Source organism: Falco cherrug, chromosome 19 (assembly GCF_023634085.1).
Source record: "Falco cherrug isolate bFalChe1 chromosome 19, bFalChe1.pri, whole genome shotgun sequence".
Taxonomy (NCBI): Eukaryota; Metazoa; Chordata; class Aves; order Falconiformes; family Falconidae; genus Falco; species Falco cherrug.
Window position 1 is genome coordinate 5,797,870 of NC_073715.1, and position 26,100 is coordinate 5,823,969.

A 26,100-nucleotide genomic window follows, 5' to 3' on the forward strand; every position below is an offset into this window, starting at 1 on the left:
TTTTTTTTTTTTTCCTTCCCTCCTCTGTCTGTACCCTCCTTTCTTCAGGAGCTTGTTTGTGTGGTGAGGGCACAGGCACTCGCAGCAAAAACAAATCACTCGCAGGTAATTTGCCAGGCCCCAAGCAGCTGCTTTCCTCATCCTTAAATGGTGAAGAAAGCAAAGGTGCTGGGCTGCAGCAGGCTCAGGGAGCACTCGGTGCACGGAGCCTGGGTTCAGCCCCTGGCTGGTTTCCAGCCAAAATCTGCAGGAAGAAATTGTGATTTTTTTTTTTTTTTTTGGTGGGGGTGTGTTGAAAATTGTAAAGCAAGAGTCTGAATGGGCTAAGAATGGCAGGGGTTTGGAAACACAGCTCAAGCTCATCACGATTAGAGGCACTTGTGGTCTTCCTCTGCCCGCGTGGGCACATTGCAGAAGCTTCTGGAACTCTGAGTGTTTTAGGGATGACAGGTCTGCTTTTGAGGCCCCTGGGTGTGGGGACCAAGGGTCCAGAGGTTATTCAGGCATCTGGTCTGGCAACAACAGAGACTTTCAAAACCTGTAGACACCGAGTTGGATCTCAAAAGTGCCCGGGTCCATCTTTGGCCGCCACATTCCCGCTCCTTGAAAGCCCTTTAAAAGGTTTTTGGTGGAGACACCAAAACCCACTGGCTTTTAATGAATTTGAGGCTGCCAAGCTGGCACGCCCTTAAAGGCTTGTTCGGACCTAGGTATAAATCAGTGTTGGACGTGGCTTTCTTGGAAGCATTTTCCTCCTTTAACTCAGTTTCTCATGTGAAAAAAATCAGGACAGAACACCCATTTCTGCCTCTGGTTTTGGCATCGGTGTTCCCAGGATAGGGATGGTCTTTTCCAGCCGAAACTTTGAATTGCCGTGTTGTGGGAAAGCTGCTGGTTTATGGGCTGGTTCTGCCCCACATTGGAAGACAGTTTCCCTGCCAAGTGAAGGGAAAGAAAGCTTGGATCTGTCACAGACCTGCTTCAACAAGAAACGTGTCTGATGATGTAGTAGTTTTTGTCTTAAGAAGGACTTTGCATGGCAGGTGACCCATTCCAGTAAGGTTAACCTTTTCTTCAAGCATAGTCTGAGTATTTTGCCAAGAACAGCGTGCTTTCACGTGGCATCTCCATCTTGCCAAAACACTGTTTCCAGGGAAAGTGTTTCTTTCCCCTGATGATCCATTTGATCCAAGTCCTGCACTTGATGGATCCTTGTCAGGACTTTGCAGTTTAAACCTGATGGTTTATTTTAAGGATGAAAACAAAATTTATATCTGGGAGATGTCAAAGCTCGTGGCTCTTGCAAGGTGAGGTGAGATTATCTATCTCATTGTGGGCTGCTCGTTTGTGGCTTTGCGGTTGCCGGCACATCAGTGTTCCTGATTAGCATCAGGTCATGGGGTCATCTGGCAAGTTTTTTGCTTCATCTGGTACCGAGGGCAGTTGTGATGGCTCCGTAGGCATGATCCCTCTGAGGGAAGGAGATGGAGGTGGAATTGGGCTAGTTCAATTTACTAGCAGCTGGGAGCAGTGTTCTGCACGCAGCGAGGCGGGATGTGGCACGATTATGTTTTGCAAGATCCCAGGAGGCACTGCCGCGGAGAAAGCACCGCTGGTCGTCGCAGCCTGAGCATCAACCCCTACTCCTTTCTCCTCTAAGTATCAATTCTTTCTCTCGCACGCCTCTTTTTTTTTTTATTTATTTTATTTTTTATTTTTTCCTGAAATGAAATTTCTAATCTGGAGTCCAGCCTGTGAGGATATCCAGTTTGGCTGAAATAGCATCTCCCAGTGCAGAATGGCACAAAAAACTCATCTCCAGGTGACCAGATCTAATTGTAACATGTTGCTTGATGACTTTTGAGTCCCAATTCCTGCACAGCATCCTGTGCTACAATGCACATCCTCTCTATTAGGTGCTGGAGGCAGGGTCGAACGAATTCTTCTGCCCCAGAAGGATGATGGCTTAGGATTAAAGCTGCCTTTAATGCTTGGTAAAGACAGGGTGGAAAGTATCTTTCAGTGGGAATATTGGGCTCGCTCGGCTCTGAGATGAGCCAGGCTTTTCAAAGTCCTGCCTCCTCCTAAAGAGATGGGTGTAATTTGCAGTAACCCTCTAAGGAAAGTGTTTGCAAGTGGTCATCTCTGCTGGCAGGTGATGTGAGGATGTGTGGGAAGAGCTTGCAGAAGAAGGATTAACCTGCTTTCTCTTCTCTCCTTGCTAGGCACCGAGGCTGAAGCTCCTGCTGGTCCTGCCTCCTAGGCAGAGGGGCAAGGTGGGGATCCAAGGATGGCCAGTTAAGGGGGGACACTGCTGCTCGTGGTGCTGGGCCCTAGGGGGACCCTAATTTCAGTCTAGCCAGGGCATTGCCCCATGGCAGCACCCGAAAGCCCGATGCTGAACTGACGCTGCCCTTTGGTGTCGTAGGCGCATTTAGCAGTGCAGAAACCTGTCACCCCGTGTTGTCTTTGCGAGGATGGAGAAGGGAGGGCTGCTTCACACAGCGGCAGCCAAGGCCTTGCTGCATGTTTCTCTCCCTTGCTGTCTTCCCTGCCCTATGGGAGAGGCAGTGCTGAGTCAGGGTGTTTCTTCCCTTCCTGCTGATGTTCTCGATGCTCCTCCTCGGCCAGGTATTTGGTTCAATTTGGAATGGGCTGGTCTCCAAAACTGGGCTTTAAGGTTTGGTGCCAGTCTTCTTGGCTACACGGGAAAACAAGCCAAAAAAGGATGGGGACAAGAGGAAGGTGGTAACAGGGTGAAGAAGGCTCTGGAGGTTGCAGTGAAGGGTCCGGTCACCTCCAGCTAAACTGCTGTGTCCTCCTACTCCCGTAGTGTTGCTGTCTGTGTCCTTGCAGTGTGGTCTAGCTTGTCTCCTGATCCATTTGGATGGAGTCATCGCCATCCAAAGATGCCAAGTGGTCCCAGGATCTCCCATTCTGGATACACCTGGAGTAAGGCAACACGTTGCTTTGAGTTTGTGGTGTGGTTCTGTGGTGGGCTGAGGTTTGGGGGTGGGCACAGGGTGGCTTGGGGGTGCTTAAACCTTTGCAGGCAAACCTAGAGAGTCTTGTCACCCTTCCCTTGACATACGGTGATTTATCCTGGCCAGCTGGAAAATCACCTTTTAGGGTTATTGGCTCAATACGCGTATGCATAGTAGAATAATTTATTTATCAAGGTTCCATAAGTAATTGCTGTTTATTAAGTATGGGTAACGCATGAAGCGTAAACAACAAATCAGCATTTGCCCCAAGGAATCTGAATGATTAAGGTTAAGCAAGACAGAGACGGGCTGGGGGATGCAGAGCTGCGGCGGTAACGAGTGGGTCAGCAGGACTGACTTAAGCCTCGTCAGGCACGCGAGGAGCGTCTGGAGCGGGAGCGGTGTGCTCAGCCGAATGACGCATCGCAGGAGAATGGCTGATACTGTGGCCACAGGTAGGACCAGGCAGACCAGCTGCAGGTTCCAGAGAGCCAGGTTCAGTCCACCGAGTTCACTTCAGGTCTAAAAAAAAAAAAAAGGGGGCCTATTTTGTTGAATGTGTGATTTGCTGGTGTTAAATTTAGCTGCTGGCCCTCATGCTGTGACAGGAGAGGCATTTCCCTGCTCTGTGGTGTATGCTGGAGACGGGGTCGGTGTACAGGGTCACCAGCCAGCAGCGCTGCCCGGAGCTGGGTTTGTGGTGAGAGTCTTTGATTGCAGAGACGCCCGAGTTCAGCTCTGCTCCCAGCCCATCTGCAGTGCCCGGTGGAGAAGGGAAGGTGCTGGGCTGGGCTGGAGGCATGCCCGGACCAGTGCTGTGGTAGGACAGCCAGGGACACGCCAGTGACCACAGGGCTGCACGCTAATTTGGGCACGCTTGTGGTTTACCATTGCTCTCCTTGTCTGACCCCCTCCAACTCCGGGAGACGGTGGGTGGGCACCGAGGGAAGCGCTGCGGCCACCCTGCCCACGATGGCATCGGGGCACAGTGGCCGGGGAAGGGAGAATTTCACCCCAGACTGTGGGTCTTTGTGGACCCTGGTTTGGGGGGTGCTTGTGAACAGCTCTGCAGCCTTCTCTAGCTCCCCTCCATCCCTGCTCTTTCCTTCTGTCCCACTTACTCCTTCTTTCCGTGCTCATCCACCCTTTTAGGGTCACATTTCCATTCGCACCTCCTCCTTCCATTCCTTCGTATGCCTGCCCAGAGCCATCCACATCCCCTTCCTCCTGCCAGCCCCTTTCCCTCCTTCCTCCTTTTTGATTTCTGGGTGAAAGTAGCTAGAGCACAGCCATCTAAATCGCTTCCCCCAAATAGACATCACTTGCAAAGAATTTATGGAAGGGTTTGGAAGGCAGGATGGGACGTGCCCACATCTGCTTCACACTTAGGAAGGTTTCCAACCCATCTGCTGCGCTTTTGCTCACGTAGTTTGCAGGAAATTTCAGGTATTGAAAAAAATGAGACTAATTAAGTGGTGGTGACATCACTTGTTTCTGCTGGGATGCTACAGGCTCTTCCCTTCCCACTGTACGAGGAGGCTGGGTGATACCGGCTGGGGAAGCAACTGCTGGGCACTAGACCTCCCCCAGGCAGCTGCCTCATATCACCTCCCAAATAAAGGGACTCTGCTTCATCTTAGAAGCCGCTGCTTTATTCTCTCGAAGGTTGTCCCGAAGTCTGTGAATCTCTGTGTGCTCTCAGCTGTCCCTCATCCCCACTTGTCCTTGTGTTGAGCCCACTCTTCCGAGCTATGCTGGGAGCCCGAAGGCTGCCAGTTCCCTTTCTAATAACCTGTCCTGTTACCTTGGCAAACGGCTTCTCCTTTCTCAACATCCCTGCTTATAAAAAGAGCATAAATGAGACGCACAATGTGAGGATTTACTGCTTAGTGTTTCTCAATCCACACTTGAACAAATGACTTCATTCCGTTTAGACAGCACCCAGTATCCACCACTGATTACCATCTGGCTCTGTGCTCTTGTGTCACTTTTAATTAGGCATTTTGTTTCTGCATTGTGTCATTCTCACATGGTTTGCAGCATAAATAATGATGTATTGTGTTTCAGTGGGTGCTGTGAACCTTCAGCTCTTAATGAGGTTGCCTGGATATTTATGAGGCTATCTACCTATTTTGCAACATGCAGGTTCTGAGGCCAGAATACACTGGGATCTTTTTTGGTTTTTTTGGGGGGGAAGACCTAAGGCATCAAGGTGATAGTTTGTGATAGAAGGTTTGCATTGGGAATTGCAGAAACAGATCATTTTGCACCGAGGTGGGGATTGGAGGCTGATCGGAGTAATCCCAGCCTGCAGTGGCTTCTCTCCTAAAATTAGCGTAGTGGGAGTGAGCCCAGAAATCTGAGGGATGGCACATCGGGTAGGATGTCTTTGGGTGTATTTTTTCTTGGTGAGGACAGACAGGGATTTGGGCTTTCGCTGTGTTTGTCATCAGGTGGGAGCCACAAGCTGGGAGCGAGGACATGGTAGGAGTGGGAATGGGAGAAGGGGACGGTGTCACTGCTGGATGCAGCAGCTCTGTTAGGACAAACTGAGGGACGTTTTGCCACAGGATGCCACAAAGATGAGGGTGGGAGCTACTTGTGCTGGAGAACCAGTGCCTCCATGCCCCCTCACTTGCAGCTGCCTTGTGCCCACGCTCTTTGGAGGCCACGTGCCCAAATCATCAGGCAGAAGGTCTCATTTTATTTTTCTCCTGGACGCTTACGTGGATCGGATCTCGGTCTCCCACTTTTTGCCTTGTGCCACCAACACCTTTCTGAAATAAATGCAAAGCAGGCGTTTGGCCGTGCCTATGCCTCACCATGGCTTTCCTGGGGCAGTTTATCCTGCTGCATATTTCCTAAATGATGCAATCCAACCCCGTCGCAGCCTGGGCAGAGAGGGGCAGGGCACAGCCTGGCCACCGCTGGAATTGCTGCAGAGGGGCCGTTGCTGCCTGCATGGTTTTGGTGCTGGGTTAACCCCAGGGGCCGGTTAACTCCTGGAGCCGCCTCTGAGCAGTGCAGCAAGCGGTCGGGAGCCCATTTGCCGTCCTGACATGTCTGCAAGGGAAATTTTGGCAGCAAACAGTGTGCCCTGTAGCGTAGCTCAACGGGTTCGTAGGGTGCACGAGGTGCAGGCACGGGCCCAAGTCAGCACCTTGAGGCAGAGGGAGGCATCGCCCGCTTGCTTTGCTTTTTCTCTGCTGCGCGAGGACAGTCGTGAGGTGGCATGTTGGGGCTGCGCGTGCCCATGCGACGGCCCTACACAACGCCACGCGTGCGACACAGGGCCACCCCGGCACTAAGCCCAGCAGCGAGCCTGTAATCCCTGTTAAATCGGGTACCAGATCTGATTCATCCTGATTTTTAATTCCTGGGGTCAAATTCTGCACGACTGATTCATGCCTGGTGCATGCCTGGTGAATGCAGTAAGCTGGAAGCTCGGTCCTGCCCTGAAAGGTCCTTACACCTTTTTCCGTACCGGGTAAAGCTCTTCCCTTCGCTGAGGCGTTGTGCAGCCCACGGTACGCATGGAGGAAGCATCCTCAGTGTTATGGAGAGCTGTTCTTGCTCTTGGCACTATTTTTTCCTCTTCTCTATTTCCTGCCAAGCCTCTCTCCTCCCACACCGTCCTTGTGTAACGTGGAAACCTGCCACGAGTGGAGCTGATGACTGGAGGTGGCTTCGGGGTGCTGGCGGGTGAAAGGAGGAGGTAGCTGGGTGCTGGGGCTGGAGGAGTTTTCTCCGAGCAGCAGGCAGGGCCGTGGGTAGCCCCAGCTCCACACCATGCTGGACCTGATCTTCCCTCCCCTCCCACAGACCTGGAAAGATTCATTCAATGTGGGCAGGTGCAAGGCAATTATAATTAATTATTATTGTCATGGTTGAATGTATTGATTATGATGGTGCCTGACGCAGACCCACCACACCCTCTGCTGCTATCAGCACCCAGGGCTTGGCTCCCCATCAGTCCGGGGCTGTGCTTGTGTCCTTTGCTCACGCTGCAGCACCTGATACCAGGTCCCAGGAAGACCAAAGGGAGGGGGGAGCTTGCGCCTTCTTTTTGGCTTTTGGAAGCTTCCAGCTCGGTCGTATTTGGCTTAAAAGCTGGGTGCTGAAGCAGGGTGCCTTGCTGGCTGATAAATAAATGCTGAGTTTATACCTGGCTGGTGCAGCTGCAGACGGGTGGGAAGTACTGAAGCCCACTTCTCGGGAGCACGATTCTCCTTGTTTCTGCATTTCCCTTGTTTGTAATTGTAGGAAACAAAACCCTTGTCTCCCTGAGAGCTGAACTGGCCCCTCTATAAGCAGAGATAACAGTCTCAGCTTGGTGATTATAGCCAAAATAAAATACCTGTAACAAACTAATAATCTAAATTTTTTTTTGCCCTTCTCTTCTGACAGTGACTCATCTGGGAGGAGGTCACACACCTCTTTGGTTTAGCCCCTCTGCTTTTCACACAATCGTTTGTGTGCTCCCAGGTTGAGCTGTTTTGGTAGATCCCACTTTTACAAGTTTGAATGTGTTAAACTCCCGCAGCTGCACATGGAGAACGTCCCTGCTGCTGACATCCTCGGTGCTTGTCTGGGAGAAACCGTCGCTGGAAGCCCTGGCTGGTACAAACCACCCTCTGCAGCAGGAGGACAGTTTACACTGAATCTGATGGAGTTTTTGCAGTCCCAGGGCTTGAAGATGCAAAGGAATGTTTGCAGCCACAGGTTTGGTAACGTGTCGCCCCGTGCGTAGGGGGTGGAGGGAGGCACTGCGGGTTTTACTCCTGCCTCTCCCACGTGCTTCCTGCCTGCAGGATAGTTTATCTCTAAAACACCGCATACAGTTCTGTGTTTTTCTTTGTTGTTTTCCTTCCTTAGGAGCATTTATTGGGCAACAGGTCTGTTTGGACAGCTTTGATTTTGCAAAAGATCTTGGAATTTGTAATGGGGGTCAGAGGTTGCAGAGCATCTTTGTTCCTATGTAGTCACCAGGGTGAAGATGGTTATTTGTGTTGTGGTAGCTATTAAGAAACCCAGTCATTGTCCACAATTAACGCTGCGCCAAGGGCTGTACAAACACAGCTGAGTTAGGATGGCTGCAGTGTTGAATGCTTAGTATTTTGGGGGAAGTAAGAACTTAATCCTTCCTGGAGTCAGAGGTGGCGGATTAGCTCGTGTAAAGTGGCATTGTGCCATTGACTCTGCCCAAGCTGCATTAGATGAAACAGAATTCTGATAAGAGCATTGCTCATTGATGACTGTGCTAGATTGTTGCTCTCCTTCCTTGCTCCACTCGTTATCCCTTAACCTAGGCATGAATCAGGCCTGCAAGCTCCTGTAATAACACTGAGTACTGTTGCACTGGTTTTATTTCAGCTGCTATAAACTGGTGGTGTTCGCTTGACTGCAGTGAAATGACTTCACAGTTTCCATCTGCTCTGAATGGGACACATTAGTTTGCCATTGAGTTAATTAAAACAGGAACACAGGAAGATCATCTCAGGCCACATGCGATCTCACTGCTGCAGGCTGTAGTGAGCAGGGATGAGTTTAACTAGAGTGGACCAGTAACGGGGAGAGAGGACCAGCAGCAGCAGTTAAATGGTGCTGGTTAGGATGCAACTTCCAACTTGGGAAGGGTTAAACAGCTGATGGCTGAAGAAATGTGGCCAGAGGAAGGATCACTTTATAATTGCCCTGTATTTTGGGGTTGGCCAGCATGTATTGAGATAGATGGACTCTGATCTGACCCAGCTTGCCTGCGCCGTCGCGTGTGAGTATCCGCAGAGGTTAGATCAGATCAGCTGTTAGGAAACCGAACAGATTCAATGGGCAGGACTCAAAAGTCGCGTGTGATTTTGTGGGGACAGAACATGGATTTTCCATTCTCTCCCGAGACGTGCTGTTTCCAGAAAAACTGAGCCCAGCGTTAGCAGGGCTGGCAATTTCACCTCGGCTCTGAGAACTGTAATGTTTTAATTTGTTTGTTTGTTTGTTTATTTGTTTTCCTTAAGGCTTTAGCTGTGGGAGTGACTCTCAACTTTCATGTAAAAATTATCCATGTAATTATGGTTATACATAATTATAACTATATTTATAGTTATTCCTTCATGATTTCTTGTAATCATAAGATCTTGTAATTTGGGGGAGAGGGGAAAAAAAACAGCTTTAGGTGCATGTAAAATAGGCTGGAGGGGGGGGGAAGTCCATAGCTTGAATGCCTCCGCCATGCGTCAGGCACAGAGAGTTTTTCTGATGAGCTGGTGCCCCACCACACGCCGTGTCCCCGGGAAGGTTCCTGCAGCCCATCGGCGTGGGCTGGCTTTGCTTGTTTGTCCGGGAGCTCATGGCAACGAGCAGAGGTTCCCATTGCTGCAGCCACAGCGTGGGGTGTAAACGCTCCCTCTGTGAGCAGGGCAGGAGGCGCATGGGGCTCCATCCGTGGGGAGCTGCTGAAAAAGGCTGGAGGTGGGGAGACACCAGCAGCAGCAATTCCTTTGGGGTCCCAAGTTGTTCTGGAGGTGCTGGCGAAGGGTTTTGTGCTATTATCTAAACGCCGTGGGGTTTAGACCGATGTTCTTTTTGGGTTCCAGCTCACAGAACAAGTACGGCCGATTCTGAGCTCCAGAAGCCGAGCTTTTTGGCAGTGGATTACACAGCCAGCAACAGGCAGCTTCCCAGGAGTGGCCAGGCAGCACGGAGCTGAGCCGAGAGCTTCCCATCCTCGGCAGAGGCAGGAGGAAAGGTGAGATGAGCTGCTGGGGGGACAGGAGCTTGCTGGAAGCCTTGTTAAATGCGGAGCTGCCTCTGCTCGGCAGCAGCTGGCAAGCTGACCCCGGCAAGCTGTGTCCAGCTATTCCTACTGCTCCCTGTGATGCCCCTTGAATGCTAAGGCTGTGCTGCTTTGCTGCAAAAAGGAGCGCAGTTCAGGTGAGACCTGAGGCCGCTGCAGCTGCAGGGCTCTAAGAGCTGGGAGCAAAATGAGGTTCCCGTGTGTAAAACTGCATGAAGTCGCAGTGCAGACAATGCCGATGTGTGTGTCAAGGGCGCTGGAGCAGAGAGGCCACGGAAGGGATTTCCAGTCCTCAGAAAAGCCACTTGTGCATGAAATACATGATGATTTCAGCCCACTCCGTTCATCCAAAGTAAGACTGGGAGGGCAGTGACTTAACGTTAATAGGGGAATCACACCAGGTTCAAGAGAGCCATTTAAGCGCTTCAGAAGTGCATTTAACTAGAAAACTAGTTAAGAAAGAAAGAAACTAAAGACACCAATTAAACAACTTCAAATGAGATGTCAGGCTCTGATTATTGTAGGAGGGTTGCTGTTGCAAGGCAATGAACCGTACCAAGGTACCAACCTTTAGAACAAATGATCCTTCAGATCAGCCAGCCGTGGCCTTTCTGGAAAAGCCGTTTTCCTGTCATCGAGATACTAGGCTGAAGAGCTGCGTCATCATGTTGAGCTTTATAGCCCAAGTGACACAGGAAGGAGGACTAAAGTCAATAAACCCTCATGATAGCTAGCCACCACATCCTAACGTGGCTCATTTGTGCATCACTTTGTTGACATAAGGCACCTGCATTCGGGACAGTGAGAGAACAAGTTCCCTCTGGAGCAAGCTCTATATGTTTGCAGGAATTATTGATGAGCTAGAAAGTTTGAATGAGGCTACTTAGATCCTGAAAGGGGGGAGCTGTGGTTGCAGCATGGGGGGAACCTTCAGCACGGCAGTTTTGTGGTGGCAGGTGCTGGTGGAGGTGCCGCCGTGTTGGCGTTGCTTTGGGGTGGTGTTAGCAAGAGTTAACAGCTTGAGGATGTCATTGCAAGAGCCCCATCCGTGCCCCATCCTGCTCTTGCGAGACCCCAGTCATGAGACCACCAAAACACTGCTTGTCGGTAGGGCACTAATTAATGTGTGACTCACTGCCGAAGCCCTTCGGAGCAGTCACCGCAACCAAGGAGCGCACTGTGCAAACACAGAACCCAAGGACACTCCCTGCTCCAGACAGCTTTCCATCCAAACATTGCAATCTGAACAGACAGCAGGAGATATCCCATGGGATATCGACAGAAGATGTGGGAACAATGGGCTGACACTAATCAGCGTAGTAACATGTTCTTTACACTTTTCTGGGTAAATTTACACAATTTTGTTCGCCTGCAGAGGGTTTTCCCCTCTTCCATTAGGACGTGACCATATTTGATTACACACACACACACACACACGCTTTCTGGGCTAGAATTAAGAGCTTGCTTCATTTTCCCGAGGGTTTGTGAAGGGATTTATCGTTTGTGGCTCTTGCGTTGGCTTTGTGAGTGTTGGTGCACAGCGAGGGGCTGTTCCTGGGGGTGCAGGGACCGGGCTGGCTTCTGTGGCACCAAGCACAGCAAACAACAAGCAGTGTCACAAAGCATTCTGCTCCCTGACAGGGTGTTTAACCAGCTGATACAGTGTTGTCTTCTGTGTTACCAAACCCGAGTCCCTGGGGGTCATTAACCGGGGCTTGGAAGTATTTACCAGCCTGCGCGGTTGTGCAAGTGTGCAGCGTTGCCGTGGCATCCCAACAACACAAGCAAACTCTGCTCTTGTCATCTCTGGATTCCTGGATCCTGCTCAGACTTAACCTGACTTGAAACTGGATTTCAATGGGGAATGTTCACTTTGCAGGATGGGTGCAAGGGGTCTAAACTGGCTCTGGGACACCGAGAGCACGTAGCAGCAAGGTGAACGAGGCTTTCTTGAGTCTGCTGCACTGGCTGGGTTGCTAATGGTACAGAAAAGAAAGCTTGAATTTTGAATGGAAGACAGAGCCATGCTTACCTAAAATCAGTGGTGCTTCATGGCAGTAATTAAGATTAGAAAATGGCTTTTCATTGATCTGGGCCTTGATAGTGCAAACCAGGGTGAAGTTCGGTTCTTACCGTTGAATTAGTGTTTCTGCCGAGGCTGCTGAGAACAGCTTTGCCTTTATGACAGTTTATCTGACAGCAGGTTTGTATTTTACCCGGCTGGATTGCCTTCTGGTTCGCGTGTGATGGTGTGTAAAAAATCCCTGTCCGCTGGTACAAAGGGGTTGAGGCTGGAATGCAACCTGATGAGCTCCAGCAGCCGCGGCTTACCTCGGTGGGAGTTGTTCTTGACTCTTACATCACACATTCGGATTCAATCCCTGCCTTCGCAAGACGGCCCAGGGGAGTTGCGGGAGAGCAGCCTGCCTCTCTCTGTGAACTCACCTGCAGCTATATGTAAAGCAGCTGGAGGCTTCTGCCTTGTTGCTAGTGATGGATGGAAGGAACCCTAGCCTCTCTACATCAGGCATCAGGTCAAGCGTAGCTGGGCGTGCATAGCATGCGAGTTTGCTTTACACTGAACAGGCTATTTTTTTTTTGCTGGTAGAAGCTGAGCCGGCTTGCAGGCCAGGGAGGAATCTTGCCTCATATGCCTCTGTCTGCCTCAGTCCTCCCCTTTTCCCTTCTTCAAAAAGAGAATTTTCTTTTAGCAGCTGCAATTTCCAGCCAACTGGTGTTCCTCCCACAAAGAAGGAAGCTCATACTTTGAACAGGCTGTGGCAGGAATACGTCGCCAGCCCTGTCTTGCTGTCCTGGTGAGGGGAAAAGCCAAAGGGTGACACATTCAGGCCAGACTTTGAAATCTCATGGGGGATTTACACCTGACAGTAAACCTGTGGTAGAGAGACCTGTCCCTTTAAGGCTATTTGAAAATGCAGAAAGCCCATAAAAATAATTTTGTTACTGCCTCTTCTGCATAGGAACCTATACATTTAAGCAGAAACCTGTCGTGTTTCCTCTTGAGTGTGGACGGGCATGTTGGGTATTTCCCCATGCAGGGTGCAGCCCACCTAAACAGTCTTTGTTTTAGTGCTAACAGGAGGGAGAAAGCAAAACCACGGTGCCCGGGGATAGCTTGGCATTGCTTGTGTGCTGCCCTCCTTGCCCTGCATGGCACAGGCTCGCTGGGTGCTGCTGGCAGAGCACGGCGTGTGTGTCCAAGGCTGCAGCTGGCTTTGGTTTATATTAAACTAGGCTGGACGTGATGCTCAGGGCCCTTATCTCTTTTCTGCTGTTTTCCAGGGAGCTACCTGCTCTGCAAGAGTGAAAAATCAACGCATATTCCCCCTCTTCTCATTTCACCGTCCATTTAGGCAAGCGCAGGGGACCGGAGGAGCCTTGAGGGAGCAGGGACGGGACCTGTCCTGTCACAGTGCTCTGCCCAGGGCGCCCGGAGGAGCCCGTGGTTCACGTCCCTGGGCTGTGCCTGCGGCAGAGGCCGAGGGAAGTGCGGAACAATGCCAGGTCCGACCGCAGGAACACGGCGCCAGGTGTGTCCTGTCCCTTCGCTGGCCCTTCCCTCCTCCTCTGCTCGATCCCGCAGGTTGACAGAGGGTGGGAAGGCAGCCAGGCACACCCAGCCCTCCAGGGCAGTAAAATGATCCCTCTTTTGCCCTTGGGCCAAGCCCAGCTTTTCTAACGGATAAAAGGAGAAGCAGTCGGGAGAGCTCACTCTCCTGGTCTCCAGCCCAGCTTCCCTGAGCTTTTGAGTGGTGGGGGGTGTTGCCGACACTCACCAGGCAGCCATGTCCCGCTCTGTGAGCTTCAGCTCTCGCTCTGCCGCCATCCCAGGGATCAGCCAAGTGCGACTCAGCACCGTCTCCTCGACCCGCGGACTAGGAGGGGGTGCCAGCTTAGGCAGGGCAGGTGGCTTTGGCAGCTCCAGCCTTTACAACCTCGGCTCCAACAAGCAGATCTCCCATGTGGGTACTACCTATTACAGCGTTCCCGCTGGAACCAGCTACAGAAGCATGGGATTTGGTGGGACACTCAGCCCCACGGGCATTCAGGAGGTCACCATCAACCAGAGCCTCCTGACGCCCCTGAATCTGGAGATTGACCCCAATATCCAGCGGGTGCGCAAGGAGGAGAAGGAGCAAATCAAGACGCTCAACAACAGATTCGCCTCCTTCATTGATAAGGTGAGATGTTGGAAAGACTGATAGCTCCGTGGACATTGCCTAAAAGCAGGTCTGCCCCAAAGCTCACTTAACCCCGGGGGAAATTCATAAGCGGGGTCAGGATCAGGTCCTCAAGAGCATGGTGTGATTTGCCTGCTGCAACCCAGTAACTCTTTAATTAAAGCCCTGCATGCTTTGCTGTCAGTGAAGGGGTTTGCCCTGCTTAGGCTGGCTTTGTACCCCCTTTATTTAGCTGGCATTGCCCCCAGTGCAGGTGCAGGGTTTAAAGATCAAACCTGCACCCAAGCACAGCACCACCAAACTCGGGGAGGAGGGTAATCCTCCCGGTAGAACAGACCTTTACCTAAGTCAGGGCTCGCTGTGTTTGTTTGCACTGCCCTGTACCTCTGTGGCTTTACTCTCTTGCACTAATTAATCCTGTGTAAACTTCAGCTCTGGCATCCCCGAAATGCAAGGAATCCAGACCTGGAGTTTGAGTAATTGGCTGACTTTTGAGGTCTGTGGATAGCTTCTGTCAAGCGTCAGGCAAGCAGAATCTGCTTATCTTTAATCCATATAAAGCCTTGAAGTCATAAAGCAAGCCCCAGAGCAGCAGTTCCCCCTCATGTTTTTATCACCCTCCAGAGTTTAGGTCCTTCCTATGAGCAATCTAAATTCCTCAGATACCGGCCAGAGCTGTCCTTCCCCTGGCTGCAGACTCTGTAGTGGCAGCTCCCCCTTCCTCCTGCTTTCACAAATGACCTCCTGGTTGCTTTCCAGGTCCGCTTCCTGGAGCAGCAAAACAAAATGCTGGAGACCAAATGGACCCTCCTGCAGGACCAGAAGACCACCCGGAGTAACATTGCCCCCATGTTTGAGACCTATATCAACAACCTGCGGCGCCAGCTGGATGGGTTGTTGAACGACAAAGGGCGTTTGGAGGGCGAGCTGAAGAACATGCAGGATCTCGTGGAGGATTTCAAGACCAAGTAACGTACAATGTTCCCACCTAACAGGGTAGTTGAGCTGGCAGGTTGGTCAGGAGCTTGGCAGAGATGTCCCCAGCTTTTCTGCTAGGCAGGGAGATTTATTTTTTTTTTCCAGCCATGAGTTAGGTTGGCCAGGCCAGGGAAGCTGCCTGGATTTGTCCAGGCTGGATCGCTCGCTGTTCCTGGCACGTTCTTCCCACATGGTCTTTGGTGGCTCCATTGCTTTGGGGCCTCCTCAGGGATGGCTTTGGGTTGGATGTGCCGTTTTGGGTCTGTAGGAACCCCACGGGAGCTCAGCAGGCTGGCAGGCGGGGAGCCAGCCGCTGCTTGTTCTGTGGGTGGGTAATGGAGCAGGTGAGCTGTTATTTTTAAGCAACTTTTTCAGTCTAAATCGTGTCGCTTGGGAGGAGTCCCATGAAGAAAGTAGCCTTTGTCCCAGCCTGTGCCCAACCCAGCTGTAAAGGGGAATGCCTTTAATTAAAAAAAAAAAAAAAAAAAAGGAAAAGAAAGAAAGAGGGAGCTGGCAAACTGGATCGAGCAGGAACTGAAAACAAACAGATCTGATAATCCCCAGGGTGTGTTTAGGGAAAGTCAATAGCCAGTGATTCCCAAGGAGGTGCATAGGAATGATGTTTCCCCCCGCCCCGCTCAGTCACTTCTACCCTGTGCCCACCCGCAGCTGCACTTTGCATCTCTGCAAGGCAGCAGCACGGGGCTGGTTTGCACCCAGAGGAACTGTAGCCCTAATTTTAGTTGCATGTCACACGACTGCAAGGTGCACAGGTGCATATTTATTCCTTCAGCTTACAGGTCCACGTAAAACCCAACCCTGTCTGTGCTAAGAGAAGGGGAGCAAGAACTGGGAGCCTGAGATGCTAGTGCAGCAGAGGGAGTGAGGCAGTAGTAACGAGCTCAGAACCTGCTTCTCCCCATTTGTACGAAGAAAATACCATCTTCTGTGTAGGATACGTAAAACATGACTAGCGCTCTGTGTGTCGGTTGTAATGTGTAATTTACACAGTAATTCTCAGTTTACATCGGGGGGTCAGGAAGGAGATTCCTACGCACGAGGCTCCAGGGGATGGGCTCAGTCCCTTACTCGGAAGCTGCGTTGATGAGGGGTGCGGTTTGCAGCAAGCAGGGGTAGGAGCAGCCTGTGTCCGCGCTGGCCGGGTGTGCTGAGGTGTGCTGAGGTGTGCCGGACTTCCCAAGGCACGTCGGGAGCCAGCGGAGAACGCTGCGTGACTTGGTAGTTCATTGATCCCTGGTGGAGCTTCCCCCAGGAAATGAGGACTTTCACAGACAATTTAAGAATAATTCAGTCTTTTTACCTGTTATTTATATATCAGATATATTTATTTACCTATATATATTTACCAGACCGTCCATTCTGCGCTGCAGGCTGTGCAGTATTACGCAGCACAATCACGTAATTCCCAGGTCATGTATTACTCTGCAATAGCAACAGATGCAGGTCATTGGTTCCAAAGGGACAGTGTCCATCTATGCCAGTGTGGGTGGGCAAGCTTCCAGCATGGAGCAGCAGGGGAGGCACACGAAGGCCGTTGGAAGTGAAGTGGCTCACACTTTGGAAGGCAAATTACAGCACCAGCCACGCAGGGACTGTGTAAATAGAGAGCAGTGTTCGAGCTTCGGCAGCAGCAGTTCTGACGCAGCCGGAGCAAGTGGTTCCTGCTCTGTTCCTGGGATGACTTTCAGGATTCGTTCAGCAGATTCTTGCTGTTGGTTTCAGCGGGTTGGCTGTGCACAGGTTGGTGGAAGGCAGGCTCTGAGGGCCAGGTTTGCAAGTGGTGCAAATCCGCGATCCTTCCGTAAAGTCAATGGAACATGATTTTTAGCTGCTGTGGGTCTGGCTCGTTCCATCTAAAGGTGAACACCTAGAGGAGGGTTGTAGCCGCTATTAGAAGTCGGTGCAGCTTTGAAGCGTAGCCACTCGGTTCAGAGTGAGGATAATTCCGTTTAACTCTTACCAGGACAATGGCATGTGATCGACACCTGCACAATATTCTCAAAAGTCTGGAATAAGGGAGCGTGCAGTGAAAGTGGCATTAGCAGGTGCTTTGATCAGCCTAGAGAAATGCGTTGAGTCTGCTTGCGTCTCTTCTGCGTTTGTATTTGTTCTCTTAAGGGGCAAGTGAAAAAGCAGAGAGCCTCAGCTGTCCGTGAGTGAGGACGAGGCACAGAAATCTTCCTAAGTGCAGTGAATTTTAAGGAATATGGCAAAGCAGGGGTGAGAAATGCTTTCCAGGTTAGTGGTCTGGCGGTGTGGACCAGAGTAGCTTTCAGGCATCAGCTCGTCCAACCAGTACCCTGGAACTGTGGCGCACAGCTGGTACCTCTGGTGCAAAGCACACATCGTAGTTGTCCAGCAAGGCTCTGCCTGGGGCTGGCTTGCTTGGAGAGGTCACAGGCTTTGCTGGGGTGGCTCACAAAGAGAAACGGAGGGAGAGGGAAGAGAATCGGGGCAACTCTTCACTGTGATGTTTTTTTCCTTTTACCCAGGCTCTGACTTCACACCAACCCCTTTGTTGTTTTTTTTTTTTTTTTTTCTTTCTGGCAGATACGAAGACGAAATCAACAAGCGCACGGCAGCAGAGAACGACTTTGTGGTGCTGAAGAAGGTGCGTGCCATGGGGGTTGGCTGGGACTGATCACAGATGTTTGCAGCCCGTCTCCCCCTTCTGCCCCTACACTCCCTTTGCTCCAGCTGTGCCTAGAGACCTGCAGGTGAAGAACTGCAGCTCTCATTTCTGGCCTCTCTGGAGGCACCAAAGTCTCTCTAGGGAGCTGGGCAGGAGCGCTGGATCCCAGGGGTACCAGAAGTTATGGCTCTGTTTTCCTTTGGGGTGTTTCCTAAGGGCTCCCTGGACGGTTCAAACTGACAGTGGACTTGCAAACACAGGCCCAGGGGACCCTGCAGAACATGTGGGATCCTGCACACCAGCAATATTTAGTATCAGTAGATAGTTTTAGGACGTGGTGGGTCGTTGGGCAGAGAGCAGATGGCTCAGGGAGCTTGGTGGGCTCATGGCTGCTTTTGAAGCCGTCAAAGGCTGGGTGAGCTAAGTCACCAAAGCTGTAGCATTCTCAGTGGATTATCACTCTTTTTTAGGATGTGGATGCTGCCTACATGAACAAAGTGGAGCTGGAGGCCAAGGTGGATGCGCTGACGGATGAAATTAACTTCCTGAGGTCTCTCTATGAAGCGGTAAGGTCCCTTCTGCTTCTTGCAGCTGCTGCAGTGTAGCGCCACTAGCGGGTGAAGAACAGTGAATGGTGACTGAGACCATTAATGTGCTGTTACCAGAGATGAGAGGGGTGATGGAGACATGGAGTCTTCCCTTACATAAGGAAAAAGAAGCCTGCAAGTAGAGTGTGTAACCTGTGAATAGTCACAGTGATTTCTCTGTCTGGAACATGAGATGAATTTGCTGCCAATTTAGCCAGGACATGCATTATTTTTTTGATGCTGTTAGTATGAAAACAAGGAAAACCAGTGTATTGCAGCCAGTGCTGTAGTGCTGGTGTGTGCTGTGTGAGAGAAAGAAAGGAAAGCTCCTTATCCCATACTCCTTCACCTTACCCACTGTTTGCAAGGTAAGAGATTGATTGAACAGGTCACATTGCATCCTTGGGTGAGGTGATGGAGTTTGGCCGTCTTGTTGTTGTGAAGCTGATGCTTAAGCTCCTTGGACTGGCATTTCGTGCTGTGTTCTTACCTCAGGAGTGAGGTAAACTAACCTTGCTGTCCAAACGTGGGTGGTGAGTAGCTCCATTTCTGCTGTTGTTTGTTACTTTGTGCTTTGCAAGGTTGATGGGATTCAGATGGTTTCCTACTAATTAATGATTGTTTTGACTGAATTCTTCTTATCTGCCTCCCTTCCCCTTTTCTTCTTGGATTCTCTCTTTAATTGGCTTCCGGAAAAGGGTCCCTTAAAAGTCAGTGATTAATGGTATTGTTTTTAATTCGACTGGCAGGAGCTTCGTGAGCTGCAGGCCCAGATCTCTGACACCTCCGTGGTGCTGTCTATGGACAACAGCCGAAACCTGGACCTGGACGGCATCATCGCCGAGGTCAAAGCGCAGTACGAGGAGATCGCCAACCGGAGCCGGGCAGAGGCAGAGTCCTGGTACCAGAGCAAGGTGAGTTATGGGAGAGATAAAGGCAGTGACAGCTTCTGCTTTTAGCCAGAAAAAAACATGTTTATGGGAGAGATTTCAGCCAGCTGATTGACTGCCGGCCTGACTCCATCCTTTTCTCTTGCCCTGTTTTATGTCACAGTACGAGGCGCTGCAGGTCACTGCTGGGAAACACGGAGATGACCTGCGCAACGCAAAGAACGAGATCTCAGAGATAAACCGCATGATCCAGAGGCTGGAGGGTGAAATTGAAAACGTGAAGGCCCAGGTGAGGAGCTGCCCTTCTCCTGCTGCAGAGCAGTGGATTTAGCAGCAGCAGCTGTGCCAGGGATCTGGGCGTAACACAACATGGGTAGAAACGTTTTGGGGGTGGCTGCCGTGCTCACCCCCACGGCTGAGAGTTGTGAGCCACAGGATGCTGACAGGCAGCTGCACAGCTGGTGAGAAGGAGCCCGCAGGCCACCCCGCAGCGCAGAAGGGGAGTGATGCAGAGCCGCTTCCAAAGGGCAAGGCTGCATGTGGTCCCCCTCCCAGCCACACACATTCCTTGTGCCCTCCTGCTTCTGGGAGCTTTGTCCACTCCCTTTTTGCAGAAAGGAACGCTGTGTTTGGGCGTATAAAAGAATTTTCCAGCTGTACGGGAGTTCTGTTTGCTTTCTCCCGGGGCTCTTATCGGTTTATCAAAAGGCTGGTGAAAGCCAGACCAGTGAGTGGTTGAGACCATGTTCAGGGCTGAAAACTGGCTGTGAATAACCAGGGTGCACGAAGCTGGAGATAAGCCAGTGTGATTCATGCGTTCATATTTATTTGGTTTCAGGGCAGGGAGGCTTCAACACACACTTACAAGCAAGGAGCTGACCCAGCACAGCTTTCTTGAGTAATGAGAGTATAAAGCACAGGTTCGTTGTGAGCCCTTCCTGCCAAACATGGGGCTTTTTTGGAGGTGTAGGGGCACAGCTGAGGGTGCATCGGACTGCCAGCTCAATGCGGCCCCACAGGGATGCTTTTGGGGTCAGTCTGCATTGTTTGGTAACTGCAGGGCTGCTCCAGTCCAGGCTTGCCTCGCATCAAAGCTTGCTGGAGACCAGCTGGCTCTGAACAAGCTGTGGGGCAAAACAGGAGAGGAAACCTGAGCTTGCAGTAACCCTCAGTGTTGTGCTGTTGTGTGCGGCGTGGGTGGGCTGAGAAGCTGAGGAACACCTGAAGAAAGTCTTCTGAAAATGTACCCAGTGGAGAGAAATAGGGTCTGCCTTATGGAAGAACGTATCTTGGGGTGAGATGAGCTTCCTTTGTAGGCTGATCTCCATCCAGTGCCCCCAAAAATGTGTAGGCGTGAATTCCTAGGGATGTGAGTTGAGCAGATGGCTCCAGGGCTCTGCAGATACACAGGGATGGTCTGGCCAGTAGATGTCAGGAGTCCATGGGCAGTGGTGTGCTCCATCAAGGAGGTGAGATGCCCACTGCCATACCCTGCTCCGTCCTTGCAGCGTGCCAAGCTGGAGGCGGCTATTGCTGAAGCCGAGGAACGTGGCGAGTTGGCTGTCAAAGATGCCAAGGCAAAACTGGAGGAGCTGGAGGCAGCTCTGCAGAAGGCAAAGCAGGACATGGCCCGGCAGCTGCGCGAGTACCAGGAGCTGATGAACGTCAAGCTGGCCCTGGACATCGAGATCGCGACCTACAGGAAGCTGCTGGAGGGCGAGGAGAGCAGGTGGGGGCAACTGGTGGGCTTTACGTGGGGAAGGGTCCAGCCCTTTGTTCCCTTTGCTTGGGGACACTGTGGGGGCCCAATTCCAGTTTCTGCAAGGAAATGCAGAAGAAGAAACCTTGCATTTGAAATTGAGTTTTGGTCTTGAAAATGCTTTGGCTGAAGAGGCAAATCCTGGGGAAAATTTGATACTTACGGTGAAAACAGGCAAAGAGGAGAAAAGTTGTTTTCCATCATATTCAATACTGTGGCAGAGAATTTCCGAGTGGCTCAAATCCCCACGGAATTAGGACAGAGCTTCCATGCTCTTCCAGCTCCCCCCGGGTGATAACAGAGCTTGTAAATGTAGGGCCAGAACAAAGCGCTGGATGGCACACTTATCTTGTCTGAATTATTTACAACAGCAATAATAACTCACTGCCATTGTCTCCATCCCCAGCGCCGAGGCCCTGGGGGAGCACTGAGTAATGCTGAGTCTCACCCATCCTTTTCCTTTCTGCCTTTGTGTTTTTCTTCCCTGACAGGTTGGCTGGTGATGGAGTTGGCAGCGTCAATATCTGTGAGTTGATTTTAGAATTTGTAACAGTTACACATAGGTAACGTGTGTGTTAAATACACCTATGGAAAATGCAGGTGAGGACCAGCTGGGTCGGTGTGGTGGGGCCTCGCCGCGCCCTGCCTTAGCTCCTCAGCCCAGTTAAGCCCCTTCTCAAGCAGGAGCCCCCCGAGACAGAAGCTAATCGTGTGCTCTTGGCTCCGTGGTGGACTTCAGCTCGAACTCATCTGTTAGAAATTTAACTTGGGAGAATGCTGATCTTTCTTTCCTCCTGTTTTTGGACAGAGAAAAATGTACTAATGACAAAATGCCTTGCCTAATCGGAGGTTAGCACAAAGGTGATGTTAGAGGGTGTCTTTCCAGCTTGGGAGGCACCGAGTGATCACCGTGCCTGGACACTGGGTGGGTGCTGGTGGCTCGGGGAAGCTGTCTGCAGCTCTAAACCAGTTGGCTGCACTTTTCATCCACTTCATTGCTGCCGATAGCTGGTGAGCCGCATGCCCACAGCCTCTTGGGTGCACCCAGAGATGAGCTGGGTGTGTTTATGATACGGGGTTCTCCGTGCTGCAGCTGGTCCTGAGCCAGAGCGAGTGACGGAGAAGGGGATGGATTGCTCAGCCCCCACGTGCATCTGGCTCAGCACAGGGAATAAATGCTCTGGGCCAAAACGTGAAAGGGATTAGTGTCCCAGGCCCTGTGTTTTGCGGGAGATTGTAGAGAGTTTTCATCTGGTTGCTGCAATTTAAAAAAGCCATTTTTGTGGGAGCGCCAAGCCGGGGTTGAAGTTTCCTGGTGCTCACATTTTGTTTCCTCCTCTCTGTGCCACAGCTGTGGTCAGCTCCAGCGGTGGAGGTGGCTATTCCGGTTCCAGTGGACTCCTGGGAGGAGGAATCGGAGGAGGCCTTAGCCTGGGAGCAGGCATGGGCAGCGGGGCGCTCGGCTTCTCCTCTGGGGGTGGCTCCAAATCCTACACCGTCACCACAACCTCGTCCAGCAGGAGAAGCTTCAGGAAGTAACTACAGGCGTGGAGAGCAGCGGGGTATCAGTTACGTGGGAGGAGGGAAACCTTAAAAAGAAAAGTCGTGTTGCCTTTTATAGGACAAATTGGCTGCAACATTTCTGCAGTGATGAACGAATTGGAATAAGACACATCAGAGCACCTGACCCTGCCGTCTCATGCCTAAGGCTTGATCCTGCACTGTTGAACTTGGCGGGAACCGTTCCACTGAGAGCAGGTTCAAGCCTGTAGGGTGAAATTTATCCAGTGAAGCAGGCGGGATAAAGCTTTTGTTACTTGTGTGCTTGGTACCCCCTGCTCAGGGCTGGATTTCACCCTTTGAAGGGCAAAGTAATCATGTGAGTGGCAAGCTATTCTGCATTTCTTGCTGTGGTTTTACAAAAGAGACCAGAAGATTATCTCCCTCTTAATATGGTTTGGAAGACTTTATTCCCTTAGGCTTCTCAGAGAAGGCCAACCCCTGTTAAGATTTCAGCCTGGGTTTGTTTTCTTAAAGTATACCAAGAAGTAAACAGTGAAACTGTTCTGGGCCTCTCATTTTCTTTGGAAATGGGCTCAGAAATGGAATTCAACGATTTTCCTCCAAACGAAGCTGGTTTCTCACCGAAAACAATGCAGAGAAATGTACTTGCAGGCTCTTTATAGGAAAGTAACTCATAAAGAAGCTCCCCTGCCCATTCCCTCTCCTTAAGAGAAGCCCGAAGCTTAAGGGATACAAAGCTGCTTAAAATGATAAGTAGCACATTAAAACAGGAGGTAACATTCCCCATCCTCGGGTGTCTCTGATTACCACCCTGTATTTTAAAGTGTGTCTGTGATAGTGTAGTGATACCTGGTGTCTGTACTACAGCGAGGAAAAAGCGTGTTTTGTTGATGCATCATTACAATAACCACTTGTTCCTGCCAAAATGTGTCTTCAACTTAAACATGCCAGGGAAATAGTTAGGTCGTTACTGCAGTAGGAAGAATTGTTAGATAAATAACTCCAAGAAACTGCGCAGAATTGTCGCGTCGCGTGCTCAGCCATGTCCTAGCAGTGTATCTTTGGTTGACTTTTTATGCCTTTGTGGTCTGAGAGTTTGTCATGAGGCCGCTAATAAAGTTTCCCTATTGCATGCTTCTTCGGTCCCAGCGGAGTTCCTTGTCTGTGCTGCCCAGGAAAAAATCCCAATGTCACCCACCCCTTTCCGGCTGTGTCCCCCGGAGCAGTGCCACGCTCTGCTCAGGGTCAGGGGTCAGGGTTTGCTGCCTGCAGTCTCGTTCCTGGGTGAGTGTTACCTTGCCTGCTCTGCACCGTCTGGGCAGTGGCGGGACGGGACTGGTTTTGTTCCAGCACTTTGCCTGAGCCCAGCTCCTGATCAGGGCTGAAACCAGTCCCTCTCTGAGCACCATCTCCCCTCAAGGAGAGGAGCTACGTGCTGGAGGAGACACCTCTCCTGCAGATGGCCAAAACTCGGAGAGGTGAAACTGAGCCTTCCTGTGTGGAGACGACTCATTCCTGCTCCTTTTGGGATGCTGTGGGGTAAGAAGGGCTCACCCCACGGGTGGTTTGTGCTTGCTCCCACCCCCCAGATGTGTGGCGAGCCCTCCGGGGAGCTGCTGCCGCAGAGGGCATCACCGCAGCGGGGCTGGGGCCAGGCAGAGCTTTTGTAGCCACTGAGAAAAGCTCTTCCCTCCAGGACGAGGATGGCATCCCTGAAGGATGCTTCACCTGCCGGTGTGCTACCCAGACCCCGTTCCAACGCAGCCCAGCACCTCACGGCCAAGTGAGCGCGGTGCTGAGCCTGTGGGTGGCTTTGCTACACGTGCAGCACTAACGGCCAGGAAGGGAGGAAGCCAGGCTGCCCAGCAGAGCCAGCATACCCAGCTCGCGGCTTTTATGTTGCAGCCAGAAAATCAAAATTAAAAAAAAAAAAAAAAAAAAAAATCCCTTGAAGTTAGTTGGCATGAAGAGCTCAGACAGACGTTGCCCAGATGTTTTTGGTGGGGGCTGGCACTGGTTGCTGTCCTTTGCCCGGCTTTGCAGCGCTTGGTGAGGAGCTGTGGGGTGGTCTTGGCATTACAGGAGATCAGCAGCTCCGTCGCTGCCCCTCGAATTCGTGGCTCTCGGGCTTGCAGCGTGGCCTGGGCAGGAGCACGTGCCAGCTGCGTGGCTGCAGCTTTGCCGCGTCCACGGAAGGACACGGTGCGTCGTGGTGCTGGGGACAAGGGTCTACGCGCTTCGGGGGACCGCGGGAAGGAGCTTTGTGAGTCCGTGGGGATGGGGGGACTTGGTGCTTTGTGCTTTTCTTGGGGTCCAACCTTGGCTCAGCCTGGGCTGGTGCGTGGAGCTGGTTGAAATTGGATCTCTGCTTGGAGGGGCTGCTGGCGTTGCCAAGGCAAAGTGCCCTGAGCTGGTGTAAAAGCAGGCGTGTTCGGTGCCTTGTTGACTGTCATTGTCCTTGGGTTAGATTCAGGGGAAATAACAGAAGCTCTTCGCAATGGGGGAGATTTTAGCACTTCTAGAGAAGCGAGACAGCCGTGACTGAGACACCGAGCTGCCGCCCGCTGCCGAGCCCCCCACCACCAACAGGCTGAGCGGCACTGAGCTGCAGGGGTGCTGCCGCCCGTCACCCATCTCTCCTTGTCACCCCTCTCTCCTCGCCGGGGCTGAGCCTCCTGGGTGCCAGACTTCGCCTCCCACTGCCTGTCTGAAGAGCCGCTGAGCTGCCTGCGCTGGTGGGCTGGGTGTCGCTGCTGGGGAGAACAGCGGCACAAGAAGAACCACGATGGCAGCACACGGGCTTCGAGGTACGGAAAGGTAGAAGCCGTAACACGGCGCAGAAGGCAGGCTATTTTGGCCTCCCTGCTTTGCAGCAGTGACTAAGAAAAATAAGCAGCATCTGAAATGTGCATAAAATCCCACCCAGGCAAAGGGTGTTGGTGTCGGTGCGGGGCCAGGAACGCGCCTGGTCTGGCTGCCGGGGACCCTGGGGCCACCTGAGGGACACTGTTCTGCTCATGCATCGGGGCAGGGTAAGGCTGGGACATCCCAGCCCTGTTTTCCCTCCCGTTATGGTTTAGCAGGTAACGGTGCACGATCGGGAGTGCATCCACCTGTGCCTTCCTCAGTACAGCTCCGTAGCTGATGCCTTCATCGCTGGAACACCCCAAAGCCCGTCGCTGTTATCACATCACTGAAATACCTGAGCAGCTCTGCCCTGGTGAGGCTGTTACAGCTGGGCAGGTCGCCCCCTGCATGGGCTTTACTCACAGGCATTCGAGATGCCCATCTGGTTGCGTTTGGGACCGTCAGTAATATATCCTCTCCCCCAGCCAGCTCCGCCAGCAAACCTTGCTGCTTCCCGAGCTCATAAAAGCAGCGATGTTCCTTCTCTCCTTCTCGTGGCACTGCTGGTTTCCACGCGGGTGTAAAGCCTGGTTCTCCCTGCCAAGGCTCAGAGCACTTCAGCTTCTGCCTCTTGCTCTCTGTAGGCTAAAGTGCACAATAATTATACCTTATTTATGTATACTTTATAAGTTTTTTATCTAATACTTTACGTAATGCTTCTTTGAGTGTTTCTGCCACCTCTGCTTGCTCCCGGCCTCTGTATTTCTCCCCACCTCGTGAGCTGTCCTGATTTTCTCTCTGGTAAGTGCCCCACTGTGTTCCTGCTGGACCATCTCTGGTGGTTCCTTCTGGGCTGCGTTGCCGGATGGGGTCCCTTTGCTCCATC

The 26,100-nt window shown here is 51.7% G+C and overlaps 1 protein-coding gene across 1 annotated transcript; it reads left to right on the forward strand.

Moving 5' to 3' along the window:
- The first annotated feature begins 13,574 nt into the window (after window positions 1–13,574).
- LOC102059645 (keratin, type II cytoskeletal cochleal) lies at window positions 13,575–23,504 on the forward strand. The gene is made up of 9 exons (XM_005443281.4): window positions 13,575–13,976; window positions 14,736–14,944; window positions 17,526–17,586; window positions 18,078–18,173; window positions 18,944–19,108; window positions 19,248–19,373; window positions 20,593–20,813; window positions 21,335–21,369; window positions 22,195–23,504. The coding sequence occupies exons 1-9, from the start codon at window positions 13,581–13,583 to the stop codon at window positions 22,380–22,382; spliced, it is 1,497 nt and encodes a 498-aa protein (XP_005443338.1). The 5' UTR covers window positions 13,575–13,580; the 3' UTR covers window positions 22,383–23,504.
- Window positions 23,505–26,100: the final 2,596 nt, after the last annotated feature.

What these genes read in the sequence shown, in the direction of transcription:
- LOC102059645 (XM_005443281.4), top strand. Translation starts at nt 13,581, where the DNA reads ATGTCCCGCTCTGTGAGCTTCAGCTCTCGCTCTGCCGCCATCCCAGGG. An exon ending in TGAGGTCTCTCTATGAAGCG is followed by an intron (nt 18,174 to 18,943) that starts GTAAGGTCCCTT and finishes TTCGACTGGCAG; the next exon opens with GAGCTTCGTGAGCTGCAGGC. An exon ending in TTGAAAACGTGAAGGCCCAG is followed by an intron (nt 19,374 to 20,592) that starts GTGAGGAGCTGC and finishes CCGTCCTTGCAG; the next exon opens with CGTGCCAAGCTGGAGGCGGC.